Source organism: Petromyzon marinus, chromosome 13 (genome assembly GCF_048934315.1).
Source record: "Petromyzon marinus isolate PM22_M1 ecotype Great Lakes invasive population chromosome 13, UKy_Petmar_22M1.pri1.0, whole genome shotgun sequence".
Taxonomy (NCBI): domain Eukaryota; kingdom Metazoa; phylum Chordata; class Hyperoartia; order Petromyzontiformes; family Petromyzontidae; genus Petromyzon; species Petromyzon marinus.
The window spans coordinates 14,463,409-14,484,476 of record NC_133679.1 but is presented as its reverse complement, the minus strand read 5'-3'; the positions used below and the strand labels follow the sequence as shown (position 1 = coordinate 14,484,476).

Here is a 21,068-nt window from a genome sequence, read left to right as displayed (position 1 = left end):
ACAGTCATTCGTATTCCATCCCTGAGCCCACGTGGTGGAAATTCCACATTCATATGACGTTGACGACTCCATCCATAAAAAAACGACTTCCCACGAAATGGTACAAAAATTTTTATCACGCCGGAAAATGTTTCCGGTTTACAACCGGAACACTACATCCAGTATACCACTTTGCTAATCGCCACAACGCAGTCTACCAGCGACCCGGGGAATCAAATTGGCGAGGAATTACGCCGAGTCCTGCATCCCACAACATTCGCGACTCTATCATTAAATAAATATGTAATCTCTCCCCACGCACTAATTGGCCCCTCAATTAGTCCAGCAATTCACCAGAAAAAAAACTCATTAATTTCCTCACCCCGTCCAAAGTGTTTTCACACATTCACTCCATCCCCGCAATCCCCCCCCCCATCACCTCCTCTCTTTTTTTAACCTTTTTAAAAATAAAACTAGTTTTAATAATTTGTAAAATGTCTGTAATAAAACGATACATGTTAATGTGGTATGGAAGGATTTTTTTTTTAGTTTATTTTTTTATCATACATTCAATTTACTAAAAACATGCTGACAGCCAATTTTTTTCAGCTAAATACAAAAAAATAACCAACCTGGGAGCTGTCAAAGCAATGACACAAATTGAAATATCTACCCCTCCCCCCACAAAACGGTACCACACTTTTTAATATACGTAAAAGAAGAAAAAAACTGACAACAGATTAACCACCGTGTCACCCTCTCATTCACCCACCCACCCACCAATAAACCAACCCTACCTAGTCACCCAACTGACCTACTCATTCACTCACTCACCCGGTCACGACTTCACAAACCCACCCACCCACCCAACCTCTCACTCACCTACCATCTGACCCACGCACTCACCCACCCACCCACTGATCCACCTACCCTCTCACCCACGCACCCACCCACCCACTGACTCGCATGGAATCGAGAGGAGGAATTTTTCGCTCAACGCAAACGCAGAGGTGGCCCCACAAAACCAAGAGGCGGCATTACCCTGCCACGTGCGAGTCCGTCACGGTGACATCTCCTCCCCGTAGGGGGGGGGGGGGATGGGGGGTTATTTCTGGAGAGTAAATAATCTCGGTTTCATCAGAAAAAACGCACGGCAGCAGCAGCAACCTTCATCACCTGTGGCAGGGAGGTTCCGCACCTGGGGAGGAATGCGGAGGTCACGCGGGGGCAGAGCTGGACGGTACTCAAGGTCGAGCTCATGGAGTTCTATTCGGCGCCCCCCCGCCCTCCCCACGCCTGCGAGCGCATGGATGACAACTCGGTCACTCGGCCACTCACTCGCGAACTAACTTCACCCACTGACGCGCTCATTACGGCACTCGCCCATCCAACTCGGTCGGCTCAGGCTTGTGGGGCCCACCACATACCCGGTTTCCAGAGGCAGACTTTGCAGCAGCGAGCATTGGTGCCTGTACTGTGCTGATGAGTTCTAATAAGGATGAGGCCGGCACACAGTTTGCCTATCGCTGCATCCCTGCTGCTGCTGTCAGTCGGGCACATTTGCTAAAATAAAATTTTCCCAACGTCGGCACGTGGTTGGAACCGTTGGACTAACTTTGGCATCTCTCAGTGATTGAAATGTTATACGGACGACGCTGTTTATAAAAACTAACACATTATTACAGCATGGTATTAGTTCCATAATCTTTGTGTTACAGTGCGTCTCACCTGGCGAGGGATGGAGCGACAGGTAAAAAGGGGGTGGGGGGTGCAGCTACATCCCCACGTGGCACCACGCCGCCCCCTGGCGTCAAACATAACCACGACCACTTCCACAACTTCAACGACCACACCATCAATCACAACCACCAGCTACACACCTACATACGCACTCACCAGCCCAGCTACCCAGCCACCGACTCAACTACCCAGCTTCCCACCCCGCCAACCACCTATCCAGTTGCTCAGCCTACAATCCACTTAACAAGTCACTGTCTGCCACCCAGCTACCCATCCACCCAGTTACCCAGCCTGCCACCCAACTACCCAGTCACCGAGTGTGCCGCTCAGCCACCCACCTGTAATCCGGTCTGCCTGCCATTCATTCACCCACTCACCCACCCACGTATCTAGCCAACCAGCCTGCCAAGCTAAAGGAATGTCGCCGTTGATTATTGAGCGATGCCCTCCCCGACGCAAACACCGCGGTCGCAAATAAACCACGAATGGCCATGTGTGGAAATGACGTAGTGTTTATACATAGATAGTGCGCACGTGGACATCAACTCCAGAGGAGATACAGAGGGAGTACGACGATAATACTGAATTGCAAACAACACTTCAGCTAGTGGTTAAACCGTTAAGACACGTGCTTTAGTAAAAAAAATAAAAATCATGATTAATATAACCGTACGTATAAAAAAATGCTATGATGTGGAATGTATGAAATACTGTGGTTTTTAAACAAAATCACATCAACACAGGTTCATAATTGCCACAACGAGGTGGCGTGCTGTGTAGTGACTGCAATGTAGCTTACGGTGGGTGTCAAATAATTAAGACGAACAGCAATAAGAATTGACATCGTAATTAGTAGGCACGTAACGATTGTCCCTCTCCACAGTTGTCCAATTTGTTAAAATTACACTTTCCCAATTCCTTTTAAAACCGTTGTATAACCGTACACTTGGGAGTTTGCATGTTCTCTCTACCCGTGGTCGTGTGGATTTTTTTCTCCGGGTCCTCTGGCTTTTCCCTCCACATTGAGAATCAACACCACGCGTTTGGAGTATTTAGCTGCTATACATTTCCACGTGATAAGCCACTTCGTTGAGCTATCATTTGTTGCCAGGTAAGTTCCGAAAAACAGCTATATAGGTCAGTGGAACCTTATCTGATAAATTACAAAAATAGTAGTAATAATCTATTGTGGCCGACAAGTGTTCGTGTAATCATCAGCTACACACGTGGCCTGTGATAACATGTCGTGAAAATGCCTTCCCATTGGGCGTCGAGGAGGCACCGTGCCCTAAACGTCATATGTCCCTTCTGTATGCCGGGATAGAGTGTTGTCCCCTCGCTCGCACATGTGGGTTTTCTTCGGGTGCTCCGGTGTCCTCTCAACACGTATAAACACTCATTAATTGGCTGAAAACACCTTCATATATAGAGATCGCAGAGCTTGGGCAATTGTTGGCTGCTGCGGTCCACCTTGTCTGTGGTTCCTCGGCGATTGAGAGATTTAATTTGCATGAACGCAAACATACTTTATATTATTGCTACACGTGATATTCCATGAGTGCATTGTGAATTAATGACGGGTTTAAATCCGCGAAGTACAATATAACCCCTCTTCTTAACGAGCCAGTGTAGTGTATAGTAGTGTAGTATAAAGTGTAGTGTATAGTAGTGTAGTATATAGTGTAGTGTATCGTAGTGTAGTGTAAATGCCTCCATAGAGCCCAATGTATTCGCTTACCGACCATTCCCCTGTTAACGACGGGGCTGTTGTCGGTACAATAAATATTAATGAATACATTGATGAACCGAAATCTATTTTAATACTGTGTTTATGATGTATCTTCATGTATTAATATCCATTGTTTAAATGTTACAAAGTACGTTTTTTGTGGAGAAAAAGGGTAACTTTCGGTGCTTTCGGAACGAATTAAGCCTTTAACGTGTATTTCCTATACGCGCTTAATGACGTCATCACTTAAGGACCGGTTTCGTGGAACCAATCACCGTCGTTGAAAGGTGGTTCTACTATATATGGACCGTTACGTGCCTAACTGCAACACCGTCCTGAAATACCAACAGCATGAAACGTACAGGTTCAATTCCTATATGAAAGAAGAGTATAAAATGACCACACTTCACACAAACATGACAGCTATTCTGCCTTCGGATCTACTGTTATTCTCACCATGTACTGGGGTTTCTCATCAGGATTTGTTCTCAACTACATTCTGCTTACTCTCGTCAAAAAATTAACCTGGAAGGTCTTCGAAAACCGATTTTTAAAAACCCCGTTTATAAAAGTGGTGTTTTAACGTGCCCCGATCAAGACCAAAACGAACGCTTACCCCCGTCCGTAATTTTTTTTGCATTCCGGACTGGCGCAGTGAACGAGAAGCAGAGACGACGGTGCATCGTTTGCGACAAAACCTTTCGAGCGGAGGGTCGTCTCCCGATTCCTGTCAGAAACCCATCGACTGGGCACTGCCATCCTTTTATTCCACCCTAACCCCAAATAGAACGTGACTATTCCAGCAAAGCGTTTATTTGGCACAGGTCTGTATAAGCATCAACCCCGGGGCAACTAGAGTACGGGACCGGGCACGCGCTAAGCCTCGGGGCCCATCCGTCATCCATCCGTGTCTCATCACCGCTTGCGTTTTGTCCGATTTCTAGTTACTTGTTTTTGCCCCACTTTATATTTTGGGGCGTCACGGTGGCGAAGGGATGTTATCTCCCTCGCACGGTATGCAAGAAAACGTGGGTTCGATCCCAGACCCTGGCGATGCGTGTTCTCTCTCCTTGTGGTGGTCGTAGTGTGGATTTGTTCTCTGGGTTCCCTCCCGTTTTGCCCTCTTACATATTTAGAAATGTGCATTTAGATTGTATGACTTATACATTCCCACGTGTGATGATGATGATATAAGCCACGTTGATGATCATGTGTGGTCAGGTTGCTTCTGAAAACGTGTTAATAGCTCACTGGGCTTTATCTGGTGAAGTAAAATAGTTTAGCTTTTGCTCCAATATTTTATTGGGCCAATAGTTCTGACGATATTGCTTTTGTTATTTTGGTGACCCAGGTCAAGTCACTCTTGCAAATTAAGACCACTGTCATCTCTCAAGTTCTCACCAGGTCAAAAAAAATTCAACTCGATGGTCAACCGGTGTTAACGAGGGGGTCGTCGGGTAGCCCGCCGCCGTTGCTCGGCAGCGCCGGTGAGGGTGAGGCGAGCGTGGCCCCAATTTTAAGGGGCCCTCGCTGCTGGTGCCGCCGTCGATAGGCTGCGACGATGGAAACCGTGACGGGAGCAGACAACAGGAGAAGCAGTGCGCACAGAAAGTACGGAGATGGACACTCACGTCCGCGCCTAGTTTAGCGCCGCATTCCTACGTTCCCCAACACCATCGACTCCGGACGTAAACGATTCCCTCGTACGGGTTAGGGCTCTTGTCTGGGTTAGGGCTCATGCCTGGGTTAGGGTGAGAGTTAGGGCTCTTGCTTGGGTTAGAGACAATCCCTCATGCCCACAGCCCTCTCCCGCCCGCCCGCCCGACCGCTCGTCTACCAAGTGCTCCCCGAGGGCCCAGCCCTTTCGGGTGGTAGAGTGGGATAGGCAGGAGGGGGTCCTCTGGTCCCCTTAGAGCGCAGAGGAGGTGGGCGGGGGAGGGGCGTGGGGAAGGGGCGAGCGACGTGTGGTGAGGTGAACGTCACAAGTGAAACGTGAACAAAAAGTGAAGCGTGGACCGAGTGATGCGACAGGAGAGGTGCTAGTGTTAGAGTTAGATTCAGGGCTAGGGCTTAGGCCTGGTTGGCTAGTTTTTTGTATGGATATGGGTAGGGCTAATGTTTGGTTGGTCAGAGTGTTAGCTAGAAGTATAATTCAAGTCCGTTTGGCTCGCTGGTTAGGCTCACGGCTCGTGCTAAAATGCGGCCGACCTCTAACACTTTACCCCTCTCTCGCTCTCTCTCTCCCTCCTCCATCATTATCATCAACCATCACCGATCCGCTCCACGTTCGCGCTCCACGATCCACTCGTCACCCTATCGTCGTCCGTTCCCCAGCGGGCGAGCGGCCCTCAGCACTCGGTGGCGGCGCGGGCGGGCCCCAGCTGACTCAGTGCCAGCATCAGCACGTCCTTCCTCTCTTTGTGGAAGCGCAGCTCCCGGCCGGCGAGGCGCGCGCCCTCCAGCTCGCGCCCGGCCGCCTCCAGCTCGCGAGCCACGCAGCCCGGGCGCTCGCGCTCCTTCGACACCCAATCGAGCGCCATCTGACTGCGCAGCTCCTCGTCCAGCGAGCGATCGGAGTAGTGCGCCAGCACCTCCTGAACCGTGGGGGGGGGAAGAGAGACAGGGAACCGTGTTGAGTGGAGTGGGTGATGATTAAGCTGGTGAGTGGGGCGGAGGCGAGTTTGGAGGGGGGGTAGGTAGGCAAGTGTGTGAGTGGGTAGTGTGGGGAGCGGTAGTGAAGCGGTTAGCATGCTGCGCTATGAACCCGGCGACCCAAGTATGATTCCCGCTCACGGTTAACACCAGTGATGATTATCTGAAATGGTCCTGGGCCTCCTCCCCTAGGTCGACTCAGCCTCAAATGAGTACCTGCTGCGGTATGTAAACATCGTCACTGGGAAGACAAAGGCAGTTGGGCATGGTGCCAGCCACCCACCCCTTTCGTGTGCTGTGCTGGCCTTCATAGGTGCTCACTAACTGCACTTGCCCCAACAGTCTGTTGAGGTTATACGGGGGATCTTTGTCTTTGAGTGGTCGAGTGGGTGAGCAAGATGATAGGTGCAAAAGTGAGTAAGCAGGGTGGTGGGGGCGGTGGGGCTGAGAGTGAGGGAGTAGGTAGTGTACGTGAGTGTATGGGGGATGGATATGGAAGAGAGGTGAGTTGGATGGGTGAGTAGGTGAGCGGGTGGGCGAGTGGATGGGGTGAGCAGCTAAGCAGGCTTGAGCCTGGTTAGCAGTAGGGTGGGCCGAAGGCCGGGGCGGCGAGGTGACGGAGTAGATGGTCACAATAACCCATGGCACACAGAACATCATAATCATTGTCACACCCACGGCATGATGCGTGTGAGAATTGATTGTGATCGAGTAATCGATGCAGTTACATGCCTGCTGTGAATGGCGTTCAGTGTCACAGGTGTCCAGGTGAGCACAGGGGGAGCGGTGGCACAGTGGTTAGCGCGCTGAGCTACGGGCCCAGCGACCCGAGTTTGAATCGGCTCACGACCAATAACAGTGACGAATATCAACTGGCCCTGGGCCTCTCCCCTAGGGCGACTCAGCCTTAAGTGAGTATCTGATACGATGTGTAAAACATCAGCAGCGGGGAGACAAAGGCAGCTGGGCGTAGTGTTGTCCACCCACCTGCTCGTGTGTGCCGTGCCGGCCTTCATAGGTGCTCGCTAGCAGCACCTACTTTCAATGTAGATTTTTTTAAAATTTAGATTGAAAACTAATTTATTTAGAAATGCTTTTTTGTTTAGTTTGTTGTCCTTCCCCTGCACTTCCGATTAGGACGGTTGGCTACGTACGGTGTGAAAGAAGTTCAACATACATGCATACATGGGTGCCACGGTGGTGAGATGTCAACTACCTCGCCTGGTATAGAGGAGTTCGTGGGTTCGATCCCAACTCTGACTCTTGTATATGTGAGGTTTGCATGTTCTTACTCCCAGTGGTCAAGTGGATTTTTCTCCAGGTCTTCCAGTTTTTGGCTGCTATACATTACCACATTATAAGCGACTTTATTGGGCTGTCATTTGTGAACAGGGTGCTTATGAAAAGAGCTACACACTATAGCTCAGTGGGCCTTACGTTGGTAAAATTTAAAAAATTGTTTAGTTTTAGTTTACATACATGCCTGCCAACAGTTTGTAGGGCTACACGTGGGACCTTTCTCTTTTTATGGGGGTGGGTGGAAGGATGGGGTTAGGGTGTGGTGGAGGAGGAGAAGTTGGTTCACCTGGCGCGAACACTGCCGCTCCCTCATGGCCTTGAGGCTGCCGTTCCAGTGCAGCAGCTGGAAGACTGTCATCAGCTCCTGTGTGTGTGCGTGTGTGCGTGCGCGTGCGTGCGTGTGTACGTGTGTATGTATGTGTGCGTGTGTGCGTGCATGCGGGCAGGTATGCGTGCATGCGTGTGGTCAGGCATGCGTTCAGGCATGCAGGTGTGTATGTATGTGTCCAGATGTGCAAAGATATGCAGATTAGCGTGTGTTTTTGTGAGCGTGTATGAGTGTGCGCGTGTGCATTTGTTTGTGTGCATGTGTTTTTATGAGTGCGTTTATTTGTGTGTATATCTGTATTTGTGTGCACATTAATGTTTTTGTGACCACGTGCATGTGTTTTTGCGAGCATGCGTGCCTGTGTATGCGCGTTTTCGTAAGCACGCGTGCATTTGTATTTTTGTGCGTGTACATAAGTTTACGTGCGTGTGGTTTGTGTATGTACAAGCGTATGTGCAAGCCGTGTGTTATTGTGTGCGTGCGCGCGTATTGTGTAGGTGTGAACATTCTCAAGTGACGTGACTTCATGATGCACTCCACTTCACACCACCACCAAACAAAGATAAAGATCCCCGTATCGCCTTAACAGACTGTTGGAGCAAGTGCTGTTAGCGAACACCTATGAAGACCGGCTCGGCACTCGAGGGGATTGGTGGTCAGCACTACGCCGGGCCGCTTTTGTCTCCCTGAGTGCCGATGTTTACACACCGCACCAGGTACTCATTTGAGGCTGAGTCGACCTAGGGGAGGCCCAGGACCGGTTCAGATCGTCATCACCGGTGTTGGCCGTGAGCGGGAATCGAACTCGGGTCGCTGGGTTCATAGCGCAAAGCGCTAACTGCTACACCACTGCTCCCCACACACCACCGCTGCCGCTCAGGTGAAACACCAATACCAAACAATCGCACGTCGACACCATGGCCCTCATTCTTCGTCACGGATCAGCTCAGGCTCACTTGACTCTGGCTTGAGCGAGCCAGCCTCAAAGGCACGCTTTACTTGAACTGGCTCCCGGGCGGTCCCAGCCACGCTCACAAGATTTCCATGAGGCAGAGCTGGAGCCAAGCCACGGTTGTAGCCGTTTGAGATTCTTTATTTAGATTATTTGTATTTTTTTTGTGATTTGCTTGGCTTACCTTTCCTGTCTATACTTTGCACTGCGACCGTGTTTTAACATCATTTGCTGTCTTAACGTTCTGAGCCGCCCCTAACTGGACATCTGTGAAAAAGAGCTGCATAGCTGATTGAATTCCTCCAGTATGAACAAATATTCACTCGGACGAACTCCGATATGATCGGGCGAGTGGCTCCAGCCCGAGCCGAGCCACGGTAAAGAGGCCGAGCCAGATCCGAGCCATGACCAGGAATGGTGCCCACCCCCGCACTACGAGTCTGGCATCTCAGCGGAACCACAGCGCGGGCCGGGTACCTGGAACTCCAGCATGCTCTTGCCCTTGTTGGCCTCCAGCATGAAGCGGAAGGCCCCGATGCCCGTATTGGGGTTGTCTGCCTCCTCGGGGTTTCCCTGCGAGGAGGCGGGGGGGGGCAAAGCACCGAACAGGGGAACAGAAAAAAAGAAACGATAAACAACGATACGAACGGGACAACATCAAAAAACCACCCTGAATCGATTTGCTGAAACTCAGCGCCATCACACAGTGACGGTTTCAGTGTGTCCGCTGGAGGACGGTGAACAATTACATGCACAGGCAATGGTCACTCGTGCATGTGACAACTAGGCCCCATATCTAGCAGACAGAGAGGGTCCTTGCCTATACATATATATCTGGTAGTTCATCAACATTGGTTCAAGCGAGCTTGGCTCTGTTGATGCGGAAGTAAATGTCGAATCCGGTCCAGAGTTTTGCTCGTGTTGAAAACTGAAGCCGCTGGAATTGTGTGCCGACAGCTCGTGTGGAAATGTATGGTAGCCAAATGCTCTAAATGCATGTTTCTAAATGTGGAGAGAAAAACCTTAGGAGCCGGAGAAAAATCCACGCGACCACAGGGAGTGAGAGAGAACACGCAAACTCCAAATATACAGACGTCAGGGTCAGGGTCGAACCCACGACCTCCTGTATACCAGGGGAGGCAGATAACATCTCGCCACCGAGACACAGTACAGTGTTTTACACACTGCGCTTAGAACCCAGCAAACCCAGTTCAATTCCCTGCCACGGCTCACATCAGTGGCGAGTGATATCTGAACCGGTCGTGGGTTTTACCCTCCTCGCCCCAAACCCACACTGACTGGCACGGTGAAGTATGGTCAAACTACAACCCCCATGACCGACGCTGTGTGGGGAGGCTTTCATCCAGCAGCGGATAGACATGGCTGGAAATGAAAATTGTTATGATGCTCACACCTGGTTTTATACGCATCATATGACGAAGATTAAGCGTTTTGTGTCTGTTACAAATGTAAACAAGGAATTACGATTCACGATTGGTTTCTCTCAGGTCAGATCGTCGTGTAAGGTTAACGTCGTTCAAGCCATGCAGCCTCGGTCACCCGGCACGGCCAAACAGACGCAGCTGTCGCGTGGGCAAACGTGCCGATTGATTTGTCTGTTTTAAACATGTAGGCTTTTGCGACTAATATCATCCATAATATAGGTTTTCTTGGGTTAGAGCGCGTAAATATGAGTGTCTTGTTAAACCCACCATCATGTAAACAGAACATGCCAATTCGTTACTAGTACAGCACACCAGTGTGTTGGAGAGCAAATACACAATATTTACAATCTGCGTCCGACGTTTCGCCAATAAATTTAATTAAAAGTTGTGGATTTGCTCTCCAATACACCAGTGTGTTGTATTAGTAATGGCATGGTCTGTTTACATAACAAAACCTTACTAATTGGCTGCGTCAGGTGTGGCGGGTTAAACAACACATTGATATTCATGTGATCTCACCCAAAAAAATCTATATTATGGATGATTTTCGTCTTTCAGTAAAAAACCAGGCAATGTTGAAAAGCGAGCAAAAATAATTGTTGACAATTTTGCAAGAGAGGTTTCGCCGGAGATTACAACCGGCGTCGCCAGGTGTTAGCAAAGAGCTCAGATCTCGAGTGAAATTTGACAGTTCGCGGTGTTTTAATGACAGCGCGGCGTCAGGAATCTCGTATTTCGGGTCGCCGTGGGATTAGACAGCTGTCCCAGGAGGCCGCTGTGGTCGCGGCTGTGTGTGTGTGTTTACTGCCGTCGTGACACCGTTGACGTCACGATAGCTACGCGGCATGGCCAGGGGTCAACTCGGCCCACCGCTAAATCTTCGTCGTCAGCGTCATTCCGCTGGGGTCCAACATTGGAATAATTAACACTTCTAATAACAATAATGGTTACATTTGGAATTTATGCCATCATTCTCATAGCGCGAGGATATAGCCAAGGAAGAAGGCGCTGCTGTGTCACAAAGTTTGCCAGTGGTTTCACAGTAAGGGGCGACGTGTCACCCCAATTGAGTAATTTTTGGCATCTTTTTTATTTATTTGGGTGGCAACGTCGGCACACAAATGGCCTCCTGCCCATATTTGATAACGTCATGGCATCTTTGACATTAGTGGGAGGTCGGTGTCATTGTTACAGTCAGAATCATCAGTATAACCACCACCATTGTCAGCAGTGTCAATATCACCAATATCATATCATGTAATTTGTATCAACAGAATCAACATCATCGGTTTCATCAGAATTGTCAGCAACGCACCATCATCAATGTGTATCAATAGTGTCGCCAGCGTCATCGACAGCATTGGTGTCGTCAGCGTCACCATCACCATGAGCCTTTGCGTTGCCAGTATCACCGGCGCAATCGTCGTCGTCATGTATCACTAGAATCGTCAGGTTCGACGTCATCGACATCGTCAGCTGTTGTCGCTGGGCGCTCACGTTGAAGGAGGCGAGGGCCTCGGCAACGCTGCTCTCGATGAACTCGGGGGAGATGCGGCGAGATGGGTGCTCGTTAAACACCGAGTTCATCAGAGCGATCTTAGCGGCGCTCCTCCGGGCCTCCGCCTTCGTCGGGCAGTACTGAGGGAGGGGGTGTCGGAGGGGGTGAGGATCAGTGGGAAGAGGCAATTAAACCGAGGGGGGGCGGGGGTAAATGTAATTCGCATTCCGACCAACACAAACGAGCACGTGTGTTGAGGAATGCAAGCATCGTGATGACGTGACAACATGCGAGCGATTCCGTGATTCACTGGGTTCCTATTGAGAGGCAGGAGGAGCAGTTGTAACCGAGTGGCTCAGAGGTCTGATCACCGAGCCTGGCGCTGCCGAGATCCCTGGTTTGATGTAGGGGTTTAAATCAGGTGGGTTCTCGTCCGTACTGCATCGATGGTTTAAACCCGGTCAAAAATAACGATCTCATTGTCACGAGATGAACATTTCTCTCCGTGGCACAGTGGGTGTGAATGTGGCGCTCTCTACCGTGTGGTGCTCCACGGGTCGCTGGATCTCAGCGATAGCTCTGCGATAGCCGCTTCCACGCAAAGGGTCGTGCCGATCCGCTCGCCCCCCATCAGCCTTCTCTGGTAAACCGGTTTCACTGCCTTGACAACGTGGACGGAGTTGCTTCGTGTGTGCCACGGTGGCGAGATGTTAACTACCTCGCTCGGTACACGGGAAGCATGGGTTTCAACCCAACCCTGACGCCTGTATATTTGGCATTTACATAATGATTTTGTTTGTCACCTGCACACATGTTTCATGGCGCTTCGTATTATCTTGAGCTGGAGACATTGCTTGAATTTGGTCGCTTCTGAAAAAAAACTACACGGGTCAAGTGGGCCTTACCTGGTTAAAAATACAAAAATAGTTTAAATCTGCGCACGATCTGCCCGTCCGCCACCCCCACCTGAAAGCTGCCGAAGCACGCCCCCCCAGGCAGCGTGACGTAGCACACGTAGGGGGGGCTGTTGGAAGGCACGGACTCGTAGACGACAAGGGCCCCGTTCTTGAGCTCCGCTCCGCGCGCGGCCTTCATCTGCCAGAACTCCTGCAGCGCCTCCACCACGTTCACTGTGGGGGCGACACGACGACCCGCCCCGTGAAGCGTTCCGAGGATCATTCGTGGTCGGCCGAAGACGCGACGATCCGCCCGTTAGCCGAGATCCTCGCGAGCGTCGTATCGCACGCGGAATCCAATGGGATGGTTTGTCGATGGTTAAACCTCGTTTGTCGTGGGTTCACACAAGCCCTCGTGTCTATGCCCCACCCCTCCCCCTTCTTCACCAACCTACACTGACTGCCACGGCCAAGTACGATGAAACAAATTCTATGGCATGTGGCGTGGCAGGTACTGCAAGACCCGATCATGTCCGTCCATTGCTCACCAAGCTGCACTGGCTTCCGGTTGCTGAACGAATACGTTGTAAGGTCGCACTCATTACACACAAAGCGCTCGCCACAAATGAACCACAATACTTTGCTGATCTCGTCAAGCAACATAAACCATCACACAAACTCCGATCACCCTCGCAGTGGCATGTGGCTAACCATCAAACAAAGACGGTCACTGCATGGCGCGCCTTAGGATGCACTTCTGCAGCCGTCTGGAACGTTCTTTCTTCCGATATTAGGAAGCCACTGGAGCTATGCACTTTTAAATCTAGATTGAAAACGAATTTCTTCAGAACTGCTTTTTGTAGTTTGTTGTCCTTCCCCCGCATCTCCGATTAACGTAGTTGGCTACGTACGGTGTGAAATAAGTTCAACATAAAAACATACAAATCCCTGAAATCCGCACGGCTTCCGGAGGCCCTCATCCAGCAGTGGATTGACAAAAGGGGCATGTAAACGTATGCTAATATTATTGTTTTTATCGCAGGATTTTGACAAAAGATGACTTCGAAATATTTGTAAAGTGCAAAAAGGCACAAAAGGAACTTGAGGCTGGCAGACAAGAGTCTACTCAAGAGCTCACTGTACCACTCCTCCCCCGTCCTGCACCCGGTTATGTTTTAAATTACAGAGGAAAACGGCGCCTCCCGGGGTGGAGGGGACTCGCTTGGCTCTCAGCGCACCCATAACTCCACGCACGTTTCTGGCCTTGACAGATTCGAGGGGGCGGGAGGATTGGTGGTGGGGTGGGGCTCCGGGGTGTACACCACAGGCAACTATGGTGCGCCCCCTTCCCAACGCAGGGGTTAATGTGGCTGGCAATTATTTTTTTACATTTTTAGTCGTAGTCTTAGCCCAGTCGATGGTAAGCCATGGATGGACATTCAATCAAGTCATGGTGTGTGTGAATCATTCTGTTTATCTTCTTGAGTATAGCGGTCAAACAAGTAAGTAGTCCACCAGTTATGAAATGTTTCTGTGAGGCAGTCAGCCATCCCGCGAACTAAGTAAATCGTTGCATGTGTATTAAAAGCCAATTATCATGGTCTGGTCTTCCTCGGTGCAACTGCAGTATCTGCCGTTATTAATTTATCTTTCGTCTGTGTCGTCATTCCGACTCGTTAGTTTCGTCCCATCGCCGTCAGAGCCACCATCACGCTTGACGGTTTGCATCCAATCAAAGTCATCGCTGACTTAAAGCAAAGACGCAATTACTTGGCAAATATTTTTCAACACCGATTTCGTGCACCAAAATTATCACGGCCACAGCCCTGTTGCCCCCCCCACCCCCGCACCCCAGCCCCAATGTCTAATCTCACCGGCCTAGCACCGTGCGCCTATCGCATGTGGAGGCGGCTGCAACATAAGGCGCTATCTGTCTCGGCAACCAGGCATGGGGTGGCGGAATGCGGCGTTCCTGTTTTTCAAGGGTTTTCTGGGTTTCTGCCCAGCATCTCATCCTCTCTCCCGTTCCTCCCACACGGCTCCACTCTTCGCCGCTGCCTTCGAGGCGGGGGAGTCCCCCGCCTCGCGCGCGAGCCGCTGGTGTTTAATAAAATAACGTCATTTGTTTGTCTGAGAAAGCCTCACCGAGTCCCCCGGGCTTGCTTTCAAGAGGAGTCCTGCGCAGAGAGGTTTGGCCAATTCCATTAGTGAGCACATGACCCTCCCGACAACAGTCTTGAGACTCAGTGAAGCTATCCTGGATTAATAAAGGACAAGGGGCTCTGAGCAGCTGGCTTCATGTGGGGAAGTGGAGTACCTGGCTAAACCCACCCAACGCATACAATATTGTATCACTCAAAGCTCCGCACCGATAGATTCAAGAATCCACTATTGTAGTGTGATGGATTCTCTGAAGGTGGTGTACCTGGAGAACACCCACTGCACGTAAGAGGGCACGGACAGTTGTAACCATGGCCACGTGAGTAATGCAAGGCTCCCTTAGCCAGTGACGATTGACACCGCAATGCAAGAGCACGCCAACAAGTCTCTTACTCACAGCGCTGTCAGATTTGCACTTTTTGAACTATCTCTTGTTTGCACCGTCTCGTTAGTGGCGTCTCAAAATGCACTGCCTCATTTGTGGTGGCTGTGCCATGTCTGTGGTGGCCATCACTGCCGTGACCCAACACCAGAGGGGCGATGGTCACCGTAATAAGACACCAAGCACCCGTGCCACACATATAACGCAAGGCAATCACGGAGATGCTATGTTTTACAGGTATAGTCTGCCAATAGGGACCGATGCTGCTACATGTAATCCCACGTTTTCTAAGGACATCGCGGGATCTTTTAACATCCTCCGCGTAGCAGACGCAGCGCATTTCACACGGTTAATAAACCCGCAGTATTAACCGGGGCGGCCCGTCGGGTTCACTCTACAAACCTCTGCAACGAGTGCCAGGCCGCCGTGTCGCTGCTCCGAAGACAGATATGCTCTGCTCATCGTCTGGAGATGGAGCACGAGAATGGCTGCCAGGAGGGAGTCTGGAGTTGTGCCAAGAACCCCTGACAAAGCAAGCGGCAGGTTTGGCGGGTGAGCTGCTGCTTCAGCAACCAGCAGCAGCAACCCTCGGTGGGGGGGGGGGCAGTTGTGACCGTTAAGTTTGAAGGGGGCCGGCAACTCGCGGGGGGAGTGGAGGGGGGGCGTTGGAGGAGGGAGGGGAGTGGATGGAAAATCCGTGCCAAGTTCTCACGCAGACTTACGGGCTCGTTCCTTTACACGACGAGACGACAATGCCATGGCATCCGGGCGTAGGAAGGGGCCTTTATTGTTTTTTGATGTACACAGTCTCGTGTTCATTTGGGGGCCCTTCAAAGGCTCATGCGTCCAGTTCTGTACATTCGGGGTTTTTTAAAATGAAAATACAGCCGCGCAGTGTGAAGCACGCTTGTAATCCAGCAAAGTGCTGGATTACAAGCGTACAAGCGGGAAATGGGCACTATTTAATCCAGTGTTCTTCACTAATTTTCAAAGGGGGGCCACTTTCGCCGAAAAGACATCAGCGTGAGAGCCGCCACGCATTTTAAAAGATTGGGTTTGACAGCATGATGGGGTGTTTCACACATCAGGGGCCGCACTAAAGGCCACCAGGGGCTGCCAGTGATGAACACTGATTTAATATATTTGTGTGGAGTTTTGTGTAATATCCTCTCATATGTTTGATGGGTTTTCTCTCGCTACTCCCTGCCACACGAAGCAAAAACTCCCGTTAACGGAATTGTTGAACATCGCAATGGAGTAAGGGCCATAGTGAACAAAAAAGTGAGACGCAAGTGAGGATTTTTTTGGGGGAACTAAAATAACATTATTATATTTTATTATACTCGTTGGTGTCATCCCATCAGGAAGTATTGTCAAACAGCCCTCACAACCCGCACAGCATGGAGAGGCCGTCATCCAGCAGTGGAATGACAACAGGGAATGTGCATGCATTTTTACCTACTACGTGACTTCACCGAATAGAACCAAAGAGTATGGATCCTTGCAGTCACGAAAGCTTCAAACCTAGAAATGTGCATGCATGCCATCATTATTATTATCACTTTCACTTAACACATTAAAAGAGCACAAGTTTTTTTTAAAATATTATTCCGGGTCTCGACTTTTTTTGGCGGAGGAGCAGGGCGCGTGAGATTATGAGAACGCGCGCAGCGGGCTTGCGGTCGTGACGGTGAGCGATGCCACGGCGGTGGAAGGGCGCTCTCAAGCCAGGGCGACGCGGGGGGACAATGGGCACGTAACAAACGCGGTATAATTAACGTCTCATCACCTCCCCACACTCTCCCAGGGAGACTCCCACGACACCCTACCGTGACCGCACTGCCCGGCAACAACACGACCGCGACGCTCGTAATGAGGATAATAGATCGCGTTCACGCGACGCCTTTCACCTCCAACCACTGCTGGATGAATGGATGAAGGCCTCCCCGCGTTTGTTTGTTCTGAGAAGTGCTGGTATGGCATACCACTGTATACCCCGGTACATTGAGACCACCGGTAGGAATCGCGTCTGTGACAAGATTCCCAACCTCCGGTAAATTGTGGCCACCACTGAGTTGACACCCTCTGCACCTAACCAGCATCCAAAATCGCAAGGTCCATGACTTGTGTCTGCACACCGCTTCAACGGGGCGTATTTGCGAATATTATCACTGGAGAACTTCCATCGGTTTTTACCGAGTGCCGTAAAGCAGTCGCTGCATCATCATCATCACCACCACCACCATCACACAGGTGGAACAGGACAAGTCCGCACGTTGCTGTACTGCGGTTTCTTGGCGAGGCAGGGTATGGCATCTCCTCGACGCCCACGGGAAGGGAATTTCGAAACATTTGTGCGATCCACCAACCCACGCCGTCTCAGCAGCGGTGGACTGCAAAGCGTTGCGTAAGCCGCCACCGCCCGGCAAACAAAAAAAAACGTACGGCACGAAAGAGGTGGGCGAGAAAAGGTGGCGGTGCTTTTGTACATCTTAACTCAATCGTGCAAGGAAACATAGCGATGTGCATAATGAAGACGGTGCGTAACCAGTGCATATTACCAGGCTATGACGTTCGCGTCAGAAATATAGCCGTTGATAAATTGAATGGAACAAAGGGGGCTCTTTGACTTGGCTAGACACTTCATGTATAATACGTGCGTGAAGGGTGCATACTAAAAATTATAAGTTATTTACGACTCCTTATTCACGACTCCTTATTCACGAATTTCCTGTTAAACTGAAGCCACCACAAACCCTCAATATTTACCGGTTGCACGACAGAGTTTGGATATCCATCACAGTCAATACACTTCGGTTAATGTAGAGGCATAGAGTCATAGATGGAGAAAATAAAATAGGGGATACTGAGCAACCTGTAAATCTTAAAGGGTTAGAATGTCATTTTCAGCAGTTGTGCTTTTACATCAGAAACAACCAATTGTGTGATTCCCATAAAACTTAATCTTCACTTTCCCATGTGCATATTGATCGGCACCCTAATGCACGTGTGTGTGTTGTATAGGGATGTGGTTTGTGTTGTGTTTTTTGGTGGGGTAAAAAATTCAATCCATTACCGTGTGTATTTCAGACCTCGTGTGTGTGTGTCCGTCCCTGCTGGTTTTCCTTGTAAAAGCCGACTTAAGTGTCTCACCATCGCCCAACATATACTGTATGTCAATTCAGCAGCCGTAAACATTTTAAAGGATGCAATGATTTATGAGAGTTGTAAATTGTGTTATTTTTGTGACCAGACACCAATACCAATTTGTGGCCCAATATAAGAGGCCCGCTTGTGACCAAAGCTCGGAACATAAGCAAATATGAGCCTGGAAAGTACAGTCTTTGGACTGGTGATCACCATGTACAGAACACGTTGTCTTAGGGATACACTGTTGTAGTGTACTTCCGTGGGACGATGTCTATATGTTGTTCCCCTGATTCACCATCACCGGGCCACTGGTGATGAAAAATGGTCAAATAATCCCCTGCGCACCGCACTGCTTTAGGAGGCCCTTATCAAGTAGTGGACTGACGAAGGGGAGTCGGGAACGATGGGACTCAGGGGTTCTCTCTATGCCGACGGGACTCTGGGATTAGCTATGAGACCCAGGAGTTCTCTATAGTACTCAAGGCTCATCAATGAGGCTCGGGGATTCTCGATGGGCTGCCAGGAGTTCTCAATGGCACCACGAGTTCTCTATCAGACTCGGGGATTCTCTATGAGTTCCAGGGGATCTCTATGGGACCCAGGGGTTTTCCATGATTCTCATGGGGTTCTCTACGGAGACCAGGGGATCCTCAGAGGGGTCCAAGACCCCGCTCACCTCGTCCGTATCCATGCGTGTGCTTGGCAAAGCTCTTCACCACGGCGTCCACGGCCTCCCTGAGTACGGCGCGGGCCGCCTGCTGCTGCTGCTGCTCGGGCCCCGCGGAGCCCGAGGAGACCCCGGCCCCCCCGGGCCCCCCGGGTCCGAGCTCGCCCGCCTTGGGCTGCACCCGGGCCGGGGAGCCACTAGGCGAAGACGAGGCGTCGCAAGCGCGGACGGGTCCTAGGCCCGAAGACTTCATTGTCTCTCGGTTTACCTCTCTCTCAAGTCTCGCTAAATTCCCCCTCGTCAACAGAAAAAAAGTAATTATATAAAATACCCCTCTCGTATTAAAGGAGTATTCCTTAATTTCCCTTTGAGGCGTCCCTTCAATCTCCCTTACTTAAATGTAGGGTACAGTATACTGTATATTCAGTCTTGCTTAAGTATTTCTTAAACCTCTCCAGGGCCAACCTAAACGTTTATTATATCTCTCTCAAGTCCGTCTAGGGCATCCCTGAAGTGTCTTTATCTTTAAGTCTCCCGGGTAGTTCGTAGTCGTCCCCGAAGTCTAAAACTTAGATGTCGAGTCACTCCTCGGCAGATAGTCAGTCACTCGGCAGGTAGAGTCAGTCACTCCTCGGCAGGTAGAGTCAGTCACTCGACAAGTCGAGTCAGTCACTCGGCAGGTAGAGTCAGTCACTCGACAAGTCGAGTCAGTCACTCCTCGGCAGGTAGAGTCAGTCACTCCTCGGCAGGTAGAGTCAGTCACTCGGCAGGTAGAGTCAGTCACTCCTCGGCAAGTCGAGTGACTCCTCGGCAAGTAGAGTCAGTCACTCGGCAGATAGAGTCAGTCACTCCTCGGCAGGGGTCGAGTCACTCCACCAAGTCCCGCTGCGGTTTCTCGAAGCCTTCTCTCCGTCTCCCCTCTCCGTCTCCCTTCGGGAGTCCCCCGAGGCGGCAGCGGAGGCGCGGGGCGAGTTGCGAAGGAGGTTGCGGCTCTGGCTCGGCGTGGCCTCCTCGACCACCACCACCACCACCACGGGGCCCTGGGTCCCGTTATTCCTTCGCCTCCCTGGGAGACAGGGGCAGTGGGCGATGAGGGAGCGTGGCCAGTAGAGGGCGTGAGATGATGACCACCACCACCACCACCCAACCCCCCTATAGGGGCCGTCCTTTTAGTACGCATGGAGGGGGGGGGGGGTCTACTGACAATGTACGGATAGGAAACGGTGGTGGTGGTGGGGGGTGTGAAGCCTCGATAATAATAATGTGTCTACGTTGGCCTTCAAATGAGTTAGATAGTCCGGCGGTGGACTGTTTGCTTAAACACGTTAATATTATTAATCCTTGATCGTTTCTGCGTGGATTAAATATCGGACGTTCTATAGGATTCGTGCGTACAGGGAGGGTGTAGGGGTCGAGTTTTTGACAGATTTTAGCGTGCCTACTCAATGGATGGCTCCCTAACCCTCCATCAAAGTGAGATTTGTAACTCGAGAATAAACAGGGTGTTTAAAAAAAAAGTTAACACTTCTGAGAACATATATTCTTGGTTCTTTCGGTAAAGTCACGTAGAAGGGAAACAATAAAATAATAAAAATATAAAACAATAAAATTCTCACGACGTTTCGACTGCAACACAAGCAATCATCATCAGGTGTGAAAACCACAGCAAGAAAATTTTAAAAAAGTGGCGTTTTTGCAAATTATTTTATTGTTTCCTTTCTACGTGACTTTACCGAAATAACCAAGAATATGAATCCCTGCAGTCACGAAAGCTTTACATCAAAACTTCTGAGAATGTTGCAACAATACCACGAGGAAATGCGACTCCGGGCTCTGAAGACCACCCGGATAAGGTTCCAGGCACGCGTTGACAACGATGGCGAAAATGTTGTGGATTCACTCTTCAACACACCGGTGGGCTAAAGTAGTGAATTATTTGTCTTTTGTCAACGTGACACTTTTTTGCTGATTGGCCGTGTCGGGTGGTGGAGGGTTACGACACATTTATAAATAACGCGATCTAACCCAAAAAACCTTTATTATGAACGATGGCGAATAAGCAATTAACACACATTTGTTATCATGTGACAGTGTATTATCCGTTCTTTTGCCAATTAAAAACGTTTGTACCATATATAAGTGTTAAAAACATTTTTAGGCACCCTGTAAAGATCGAAATAAAAACGAAACT

The 21,068-nt window shown here is 50.1% G+C and overlaps 1 protein-coding gene across 1 annotated transcript; it reads right to left on the bottom strand.

The window, feature by feature from the left end:
- Window positions 1-2,215: 2,215 nt before the first annotated feature.
- On the bottom strand, window positions 2,216-19,130 carry LIX1L (limb and CNS expressed 1 like). Its single transcript, XM_032953638.2, has 6 exons — window positions 18,887-19,130; window positions 12,589-12,752; window positions 11,622-11,762; window positions 9,157-9,252; window positions 7,686-7,763; window positions 2,216-6,042 (listed from the first exon to the last, which is right to left on the bottom strand). Exons 1-6 carry the CDS (start codon window positions 19,128-19,130, stop codon window positions 5,797-5,799), a joined length of 969 nt encoding a protein of 322 aa, XP_032809529.1. The 3' UTR covers window positions 2,216-5,796.
- Between the last annotated feature and the right edge of the window lie 1,938 nt (window positions 19,131-21,068).